The 10,812-nt window shown below is 40.6% G+C and overlaps 1 protein-coding gene across 2 annotated transcripts; it reads right to left on the bottom strand.

Moving 5' to 3' along the window:
- Positions 1–5,711: 5,711 nt before the first annotated feature.
- On the bottom strand, positions 5,712–10,067 carry LOC108666606. Of its 2 annotated transcripts, none has more exons than XM_018153517.2 (7): positions 9,685–10,067; positions 9,468–9,624; positions 9,114–9,234; positions 8,175–8,260; positions 7,255–7,364; positions 6,763–6,849; positions 5,712–6,367 (listed from the first exon to the last, which is right to left on the bottom strand). In XM_018153517.2, the coding sequence occupies exons 1-7, from the start codon at positions 9,831–9,833 to the stop codon at positions 6,040–6,042; spliced, it is 1,038 nt and encodes a 345-aa protein (XP_018009006.1). In that variant the 5' UTR covers positions 9,834–10,067; the 3' UTR covers positions 5,712–6,039. The 2 variants fall into 2 exon arrangements, with proteins under 2 accessions (XP_018009006.1, XP_018009007.1); XM_018153518.2 differs by having other exon boundaries at positions 9,468–9,612; positions 9,685–10,064.
- Positions 10,068–10,812: the final 745 nt, after the last annotated feature.

Here is a 10,812-nt window from a genome sequence, read left to right as displayed (position 1 = left end):
AAATCTATTCTATACTAAACTCAGACCATAGTAGCCTTAGTAGGTACAAGCCACACTCAGGATGATGTATGTTTTCGGTGAATTTTCCCGCGCATTTTCACTTTTTTAAGCTATTGCTGTGCACAGTTGGTTCAATGTAATGAAAATTGATTATCTTCGCGCACGTATTCGCACAATCCCGGCCATCAATTCTACGTCGCGCTGTCGCGCACGAGCAGTTTGTGGAGGAACAGATGTAATACTCACATTACTCAGTACAGTATGCCTTTAATTATCTTTCAATAATATATGATTTTTCTTGATACGGAAATTTGATGAATGAGAAATCTAGAACTTTATTTTGGAAGAAATTTTCTCCAAAGTCATATGGCAACACTGAACACCATCTGTTTACATTTCGTATGTATAATAGCTGCAGTTTACGATTACCGTACGTTCCATAGCTATCCGCCAAGCGGAAGAGTCAGAAGTAACCCAGACTGTCTGGACATGTCTTACATTTTATTATTGTCAGTTCGACTCGCGTAGTCAATATAGGTAGTCGCGTATATTGTCAACTAAAATAGTAGAACTATTTTAGCTTTCTAGAGTACGGCGCACGGCACATTTTTTTACCAACATAGTACGGCGCACCGCGCAGGTCGTTAAAATGACAAAATAAATTACCGCGCAGGTCGTTAAAATGACAAAATAAATTCCCGCGCACCTGGCACATCTTCCTGACCATGGCAGTTACCCTTTTTTGGACTTCATTTATTTACATTTTGGTTTCACACAAGTGTACCAAGTTTCGAAGTGATCCGTTTGTAAATAACCATGATAAAATTTGCTCAAGACACTCCTCTTAACCTACATATTCATATTGGATTGAAAACTGCCAGTGTAACAATTTATTTTGGTGGCCCAGAATTTCTTGAAAATCTATTCTATACTAAACTCAGACCATAGTAGGTACAAGGCAGTCAAGGCTATAGATGCAAAGAAAGTGACAATTATAGGTACTCACACTTGGGAATATCATTCCGAGTTTCTTGCATGTAGTGATCAGGATTCCTGCTAAGCACATGAAGCTTCTTTATTGTAGCCATGCTTCTCCAACAGTCCAACTCCAAGTTTTTCTCGAAGTCGAGTTAGATAAACTTTAACTTACTTGAGTAAGTTAATGATTAATGAGCTTTTCACCACGAGCGATCACAAATGAAATTGTTTCATGAAATGTAAGACAATGCCACCTAGCTGATGCTAGAAAAAAAAAAATGTCTTCGCGTTTTCCGACTTGCAACGTACTAAACATAACACATGTGCGAATTGCGAAATGCTAGTGAGACTTGAGACATCCGGATTGAAGTGATCCGCATGAAAATAATGATCCTATTTACATAATTAACTAATTACGTTTAGTTTCATCTTCGTTAAATTTATATACGTCACAGTTTGAAAAAAAGCCTCCTGTTGAGTTCATCCTTGTTCTATTCATGACTGACGATTCTTGTACTAGTAGCATGTACTATATTCCAGTTGAAGGCGTTTGACGAGATTATTTGAGTCAAGCAGTATAGACTCTAAGGGGTAATATTATCAAATCATCACAGAAAGAGAAAAACATAGAAAATATTAATTGTAAATGTTTGTAAGGAACTTACTGCTTGATTGTAATATTTATTAGCTCCAGTGGATACCTACGGTAGCGACGTACTATAATAATACTAATAATTATGTATTCGTAAATTCAACAGCCAATCATTGCCGGCATTTAAAGCTAAACTCACAAATCGAAGACGAAAATTTACCCGCTATATGTATTTAAGCAAGTTTTAAGGGTACGTCCCCTGGGGTGCGTGCTAGAAGCCAGCTTCGTCCAACACCACGCTTTACATTGTATTCCTTCCAGTGGGCATGTAGCATAGGTCCCATGAAATCATTCACAGCCACCGTTTAACCCTGCACTAGGTAGGGATTGAGATTGAGAGAGACGTGTAGTGGTCCCGAAGGTAGAAAGTCGAAACTTCTACGACAATTAAGAACACCAAGGTTGGGGAGAGGCTAAAATACGACTGAGAGTATGAGGCAAGTTTCTTGGTCTAGTTCTGGAGATGAACTCACAAGGATCGAAACGGCTATGACAAGGTTAACACAAGAATGAAATGTTTCTTAGGTTGATTGATTCAAGAAGTCAGGCGGGATGTTGCTACAGACGAGGTATCGTATTAGTTAGTGTCGTAATTGTTTACATCCAGAGAAGTTGGTCATGACGGGAATACATTTTGCAATGCGAAACAGGCTTAGGCAAGTCCGGTTTGGGGTAACATAGCGTGGTTGGCGACTCATAGTTGCGAAGCTGAGTGCAGAAGCAAAAGGTTAGGCTGAGGCTGGCCGTTGGCTTTGGGCTGATTTAGGAATTGAATTAGCGGCCGAAATCTCGGACGTGATCCCTAGTGACTAGTGGGGTCGAACGGGCTTAAATATAGATATTACGTACGTGAAGATCAAATTTACAAGTCTCCTACTTCTTTGTAGTTATTTAGAGGTTATGCCTCTATATCATAATCTACTTTTAAGTTGACAGTTGAAAATTTATTGTACTTGGTGTGGCCCACCCTATACCACTTCAACTGACCGAGACGGAATGGGAGTATTCAGGTGCCCTTATGATTGGGCTAGTCACAGGGAGCATGCGACCTTCCTCGTATGAAAGATTACCCTATTTAACAGCAACTCGTCCAATTTCATTATCTCATCTTTATCGCACGCCCACCAAACATTATCACTAAAATCCTAACAAGACACCACCAAAGTACGTAAATCAACTTAGGAGAAAGGACCCTCAATATCTATTGAAAGCTCAAATTAAAAAAAAAAAACACCTTGCAAGGCCTAAAACAGGTTTCCTAAAATATTTGCGATAGGGGAATGTCAAGTTATGTCCATGTCCTACTGATCGTGGTACGAGATTATAAAAATCTTTTCGGACGCTGATTTATGGAAGGAAACAAAATCCCAGTTAACAAGAACGAGACAGGTCGCGTAACCTCGTCAGACTAATTTTCCCGGATGAAGGGTATAGATACGATAACATCTAGGATTATGTCAAATTACGAAGGAGGAAATTTGTTCCGTTGTCCTCAGAATGTCGTCACTAATTAATTGAACACTTAACTAGTCCATGGACTATAGCATTGTTCACAGCCTTCTTGCTCGTCTCTTAATGCTCAAAGCTTTCTGGACAGACTATTAGAAGCATTATTCCCGCACAAGTTGGTCGGTGGTGGTTGCGATGCATGCGAGGGGAAAAAGTAAAAGTTCTGTGCTCAGTAGTGCGGGAAAAATATACTTACAACCGCGAGGGAGCTTCGAGTACAAAAATACTGACCAAGATACAAGACAAAGAAGATAGAGGTGCACAGCCGTTCACCACAAACTTTAAACTAGCCCTGGAACAAATGCTCGCTATAGATATGCACAATTAAACTTAATAGCCTCAGAGCCACGAAGTCCCATATCTCGCTGGAAACATCGTAAGCAGTGGCGTGATTAGGCATAATTCAGAGAGGTTCAGCCTTCCTAAAATATTCTTCCCCTAAATATTTTTATGCCCATTCGAGAAATGTTATATTTTTCACACACAAACATCGACAAATTCAATATAATATTACCTGAAATCAGTTGCAATAAATGTTCTTGATCGTGAGCCACACCAGATCTGAAATGGGAAAGCCGTAGCGCCGCCCGCGAATCCACAACTTTTCAAGTTAGTTTTGTCTCTATGGATGTGCAACCACCAAGTTCTTCTTACCCAAACTCTCCTCCTTGCCAATGAGGTTACGTTAGGTTTGTTTCGAAGGGGAGTTAGGGTAAGTATGGAGGTTGAGCCAGGCGGGGTTGCACATCGACGAAGACCCAGATTGGTTTGAGCCGCGACTGTAGATTTGAGGCGCAACGCCTCTAGCGTGCTCGACCACTGATACGAACATTGATAGAAGCATGAAGTTGGAACTTGCTGGCCTGCTACATACACTGACAAGATGTGGTATTTACGGAGTGACCTCGGAACGCAACCCAGAAAGTTTGCCGGTTTGGAATACGCTCAGTGAAGATGAAGCAGAAGTCATTGGACAACGATAATCGCGCGCCAGCCGAGATGAAGCGGCGGCAATCTCTCTTTAGCGGCTCAAGTTGACGTTTTTCCCCCCTGGTCGTTTCTTTAGGAGGAGAGGTTCAAAGTACTCGTCAAGCAGCCAATTTAAGGAACCGAACATGGAGGAAAACCGAAAAAACATGCTCATAACCGTTTCTAAAAAACCTCTGGAACAATCAGAGTTGTTACACAACTCAGCCTCCCAAGACTTCAGAGTTTGGGCTGCATTGCAAGCTTGCCGCGCCAATTACACGAATTTCCACCATTTCCAGTCAGCGACGCCAGGTTCATTCAATTTCCGACAAGAATGTAAAGGCTACCCATGCTAATAGAAGTTGAAATCGTGTTATGTATCTGCGTCTCCAGTAGTTTACTACCATGTACTAGGTTTGGCTATAAAAAGCCTAGATTACTAGATACATATCATGAAATAAGATATTAGTCCAGCAGCTATCTCAAACCAATCGTCAGCTATAGAAAGATCGGGTTCCAAAGGTCGGATCCCTTGTGAATCAAGTCACGAAAAGTTCAAGAATCGGTAACAGGCCATGTTACACGAATTTCCACCATTTCCAGTCAGCGACGCCAGGTTCATTCAATTTCCGACAAGAATGTAAAGGCTACCCATGCTAATAGAAGTTGAAATCATGTTATGTATCTGCGTCTCCAGTAGTTTACTACCATGTACTAGGTTTGGCTATAAAAAGCCTAGATTACTAGATACATATCATAAAATAAGATATTGATATCGGCGCTGAATTGTAGGCCTGATGTGGCCTGTCGCCGAATCTTTCGTGCCTTGTTCACAGAGGGTCTAAAATCGTGTCATTTGACCGGATCTTTTCATGACTGACGATAGTTTGAAATAGCTACTCGACTTCCACCGGGTTCGATATGGTGCTCGGCATTTCAAATCTGAACATATATTTTTCCATAGCTTCATCTAGTCTGTTCTTGAACGCGTTCATACTTGGAGCGCCAACGATGTCATCGGGGAGGCTCTTCCACTCTTCTGTGATTCGAAGCGAGAAGAAATGTTGGCGCGTGGAGAAGTTACAACGCAGTTTTTTTTAATTTATAGCCGTGGCCCGTGGGATTGGTTCTTGTCTCAAATTCTAGTAATCCTTCGAGGACCTTGTATCAACCATGAGTATACTTGTATACGTCAATGAGGTCCCCACGATCAGATACACTTCGATCAGAATAAAAATCAACTGCTAGCAAGGAAATTTGCTGTTCACAATACCTTTGCCGCGAGAGGTACTTCTTTTACATGTAAAGCGCAATTTTTCTGGATAGCCTTGCATCACTTTCAATATCGCTCATACGACACGCTTAATTAACTATACTTGCAAGTACGAGGAGTTCATTTCCAACTAAGCTCCCCGAATAAATAGTCCAATAGTTGAATGAACATGTCTCGCATGTCTTACAAGCGATACTTGCCCCTGCGAGAATAAGCAACGAGTCAATGACTTCAATATAAGCTAGAAATTGAGGCGCGAACTTCCGAACACTAATAGTTTCTCTGTCGAGGAACCTGCGTTGACGCGTCTATGGGAAAATGAGAAGCAAGTTTGCATATCTGTAACTCTAATCGAGAAACTTGGGGGGAGTCCCTTTAACAAAGTGAAAATGTCAACACGTTAAAAACTGATGAGCAGGGCCGGAGAACAGTTTTCAATTGGACAACTCCAGCGTTAAGTCCAATTAGTAAACAACCTCTACTCAATAAAATGATATTTCTGAACAAAACTAACACAATCCAGCTAACTTGAGCCAAGTAAAGTTAAGACATTATTTCCATGCAAAATTTTAATCCGATTGAAATTCAAATTATAATGTTATCAAATTCATCTTATTCTTCTGTTTAATCCAAGTTTTATGAAGTCGTTCAAGTAGGTCTAACGACCTCGACGACGGTCTTCACGCCGAGTTATTCTTGTCCAATGATTTTCAGACTCCTCCACGTGAGAAGAACTAGCCCCAGCCCCGGACCGTTGAAACCTTCTAGGTACAGCCCCCGTCGACGCTTGAGGCACGGAGTCGCTAATGGTAGACTCTGCTGATCGTTCCGCACCTGTTCCAGCATTATGGGTCTCAGGCAAATGGCTGGTTGGGTTGAGTCCAACGGGAATAAATGGATTTTCGTTTTGCGCCAAGTTTTCGTTGTAGTGCATTTGCGCGGGACGAGGTATTTTGGCATCAAAACACATTTCGTCGGAGAACGGCCTGAAATGTACAAGCAACATCAGACATCGACGTAAACCAGTAATTGTGTATAGATTACTTCAAATGTGTACGAATACAAGAACTGTAGGTTCAGGTTATAATCAGATAATATAATTTAATATCATATGCGACCATTCTTATGGTGGCAGAAAAAAAATTGAAATCCACATCATTCCAGGATGCAATGAACTTCGGAAATTTATGAAATGACTAGTAAACGAAATTCTTGAATAATACATCGTTATAACCAAGACTGGGTCTGAAATGAAGGGAGATGAGCCTCCGTCACGGATTTGTATCAGCATGCAAGAAAATATTCATAGCGTAATTACAAATCTCGATTCTATACTTTCATTTAGAATTTTTGTGCTCAGGGACACTTTTCACCCACTCACTTCCTCTCGTTCACACACTGTACGCGCTCTGCTTCAGCTCTCCTCCACTTTTGTTTATCCTTCTTCGGGAGACCTGACGGCATAGGCCTGAGCAGAATAAAATATTTAGAAATTTGACATTAAGAAGCCTTCTTCATGGAAATATTAAATATCAGTTGTCGGCGAAGGAGAAATGCTGCTGATAAGGTCGAGAAGAATCTACCAAAAAACTATTCTCAGCAGCGGGTGTTACTGCTAATAGCTGTTAAGTCGTGAAACGTGTGCAAACGTGCAGCGTTTCACATATCCTGCTTCTGTATATTCATGTACTTCTGCCGAGATTGTCAAAGGCTTTCTGAGAAAAAATTTGGTAGCAACATGAATTTTACTTAGCATTCTACTTCATGCAGCCTGATTAATTTTTATTGTAATCTTTAATTTTTTCTACCATTTTTCAAAATTCTGAATTTTCATATCGACTGTCAAGCAAAACTATAAGAAAAATTCTCTCGCCTGAATTGATTGCCGAAGATCGCGGTGCAGTTTATGTCTTTCAAGATAATTTCAGATAAGCTAGGCCTCTCTTCACCCCAAATCTCTTCTTCATCTCCAAAACCCAAGAGCTAGAAAGAAATTTGTTTTAGCATTCAGAAATGTAATCAAAGCACAACAGATTATGGGCAAGATGAATGGGTAAGTTCTACCGACGCATGGTGGCAACCATACTGGCGTCTTCAACTAGTGAGATGGCCATTCTGATAGAGAAATTTACGACCCATTTTCGACCCATTCCGACAACAGCAAATTCTCCCATAGCATGCCCGGGCCAGAATAGGAATCCATGCAATAGAAAACTTTCGAAGCCTCACAATTGCTAAAACTATTCTTACGAGATCAGTCAGGGACTCTAATATGTGACTAGTAACTACGCGAGGGAGGATTATAATTATGTTTCTTGATTATTTCAACACATTTCATTGCTTTAGAACAGACTAGAAAAGGCCATGAAGGAGCATATTTTTAGTCTTAAAATGCCTAGTATCCTACGGAACAATTGAAATCTAGAAACTATTTCAAACTTACCGTCCGTTTAAAAGATTTGATCGAAAGGCCAGTCTTAGATCTGCGAACTCGTCAAGAAAAGTACAAGAATCGGCGACTGATCTATTCTTCAATGCCGAAGATACTATACTATATAGTATAGGATATGCATATGCACTATGCTGTTCAATTAAGTTACTCATGTGTACCAATAGTTAGAGGTGCCCGCACATCAAGAGGTTTTTGCTCGTACTTTGTCACCGGGGTCGTGAACAAACACATGCTCACAACTTTGTGCACACTATCATTACTGGTTATCGAATTAAATCTACCCTTCACATTTGGAGTTAGGTTCTGACAAATAGAAGATAGTTCACCCATAGCGACTTTACCGTAGCATTTGCGATAGGAACCAGCGCCTGGGCGCCCTGCGGCTCCTCGGCGAGGTCAGGATCGTGGCTGCTGGGATCGGGGTGTTCTGCGGCGAAATTTTCAAGACCATTTTTATAATATTCCATTAAGGGAAACTTGATTCAATATCTGTCTACGGGACAAGTGAATGTCACAAATAGCAAACGTATCTACTGAATAGGCCTCGGGGTTTCTGCCAGTGGACAACCGGTAGGTACTATGAACATTTCGTAAATTGTAGGCTTCCTCAATATCAAAATAAACTGTCAACTCAAAAAGGGACTACATACCATTTTTATCTGGAATATGCCTTTATAATAACCAATCAGTTTTCGCATTCAACAACACTTAATGTTAGCAAAAAGCAAGCTTTAATCCACTCTGCGTTTGAGTACGGATGAAGTACATCAATACGATTGCGTTCGAAGGAAGGTAGACCCATCAAAGGCATCTAAAGATAGGAGTTCAATTGGATTTCGTAGCACCTAGCGCTCTCAAAAATTTTCTTTCAAATCATTCAAGTTTTAGTCAAAGGTTCAAAGATTTCACGTAGCTACGGGCCCTGTTTCCCCAATTCGGCTGCAGATCCTCATACTGTCACACCTCGCGATAAGGAGAAGTAATCCACAAATTTTCTCAGCCCATCTTCAATGAATTCTAAATAGTCTGGCCAAAAACCAACCGTCAATTTCCAACAGATCAATTTTTAATAGAATTTCTTTGTTCGGAAACAGACGTCAATTTCCGAATTTTCATCTTTCCGAACAAAGTAAACTGCACCTGTGAGATCCATATTTGGCTGTCAGAACACCTTTTTGGACATCAGACTATCCGTTTAGGATGAACTAATGATTGACATTTCAAGAAAGTTTCTCAAAAAGTTGAACAAATAAGAACGTTATATTTCATTTGCAACTTACCCAAGGCGTTTCCTGAGGCGCTTACGCTATCTCGGCATAGCTTGAAGTGAGTGTTGTAGTCAGTTTTATTTGAGAAGCAGTGATTTGAGTTGTGACGACACACGTATAGTTTCCGGAATTCCTGCTCAGCACAAGGTAGTACAATAAAACTACTTGAGAATCTTTCACAAACTTGAAAATCTTTCACAATTCAATTGAGGAAATATGATGGGTTTATCGTCAATATATCAATAAATAGCAGGTATATAGATTAATAAAAGCAGCAGGTGTGTGTATCAACAATCGATAACAAGATAGTCCAAAGAAAAAAAAAGTTCTAATCGTCCCACAATAATAGACTAGATAGCAACTCACTTTCTTGCATTTCAACACATGGGGGGTCAAACTTTTAGCCAGCATGCTGTGAATCCGATTCAATGGGCAGATAACTAAACCCCTTTCGTTGGGTATATCTGACCACACGTAAGCATCATCGCTGGACGAAGCACTGGACGAAGCACTGGACGAAGCACTGGACGAAGCACTGGACGAAGCACTGGACGAAGCACTGGACGAAGCACTGGACGAAGCAGGAGTCGGTAGAGGGGATACCGGGGAATTTGAAGTCGAGTCACTGGAGTGTTGACGAGAATAGCCGCCAGCAGCTCTGGCTCCATCATTTTGTAAAGCAGCAACATCTGGCACAAACTGAGCTCTACTTTTTCGCGATTTCTTGCCCATGATTAAAATAAGATTCTAAAATTAAGTATCAACGAAGTCTTTAAATAAAAACTGGAAAAACTGAATAAGAAATAACTGGAATCTATATTTACCATTAAAGGGCGGCTGAAACACGAGGCAGATTCCTTACTTTCACATACCCACTACGAAACAAAGTGGCCAAGTAGGACGTTAGAATGCACATAAACACGTTTGATTGATAATCTAACGTCAATGGCATGTCGCCAGTCAATAGCTGCAGCATTAACTTCGCCGCGCGTCAAGAACAAGCGTAAAAAAACTTGTTTAAATTTCGATTTTACAAGTGTTCGAAAGCTATAGAGCTAAAGCTTTATAGACTCAAGTTGTGACAGTCGCTTAGCATTAAAAAGATAGATCGTCTGAACTCTGAAGATCCAAGAACGAATGCTGTGGCTGCGTTAATGACATCGACGGCAGATATTTAGACAAGGAACGAAAATCAGTCGCTTCAAGTTAGAGCTTCACTAAAGAAACCGCAGTTGGCTTTTCCACACGACGGGAAATGGGAAGTTGGAAACGAACGAGTAGACAGTAGATTTATGGTAGGAATTTAACGTCAACGCGACAACGATCCATTGGACCAAAGCCTCAACAGGCACCTCGCATCTAAACCTATTTAATGATCGTCAGATCCGAATTTCTAACAACTAACAATGAACACAAGGTTGTTGAATTCTCTTCCGTTCAGTTCTTTTAATAAATTAAACAGTTACTATTAAGGCTGGCGACACAAATGTTACCGTTAAGGCTGGCGACACAAATGTTATGGCAAGTGATTTGGCAAGTTGGCATTGACGGTAGACTTGCAGCACACAATTCTCCAAGTCTTGCTAGAATGGGACGCGCCAGCGATTGTTCTAGTAGAAAGAAGAAAATCCGGTGGTTTGGACTTAGGATAATGGTTAGTAATAAAGAGACAGTAATTATAATCTACATAACAAATTCTTGCCTAACTTTA

This window comes from Hyalella azteca, unplaced genomic scaffold (genome assembly GCF_000764305.2).
Source record: "Hyalella azteca isolate HAZT.00-mixed unplaced genomic scaffold, Hazt_2.0.2 contig16934, whole genome shotgun sequence".
In the NCBI taxonomy this organism is placed as follows: Eukaryota; Metazoa; Arthropoda; class Malacostraca; order Amphipoda; family Hyalellidae; genus Hyalella; species Hyalella azteca.
Note: the sequence above shows the minus strand (reverse complement) of the source record. Positions and strands in the feature narration are given on the sequence as shown.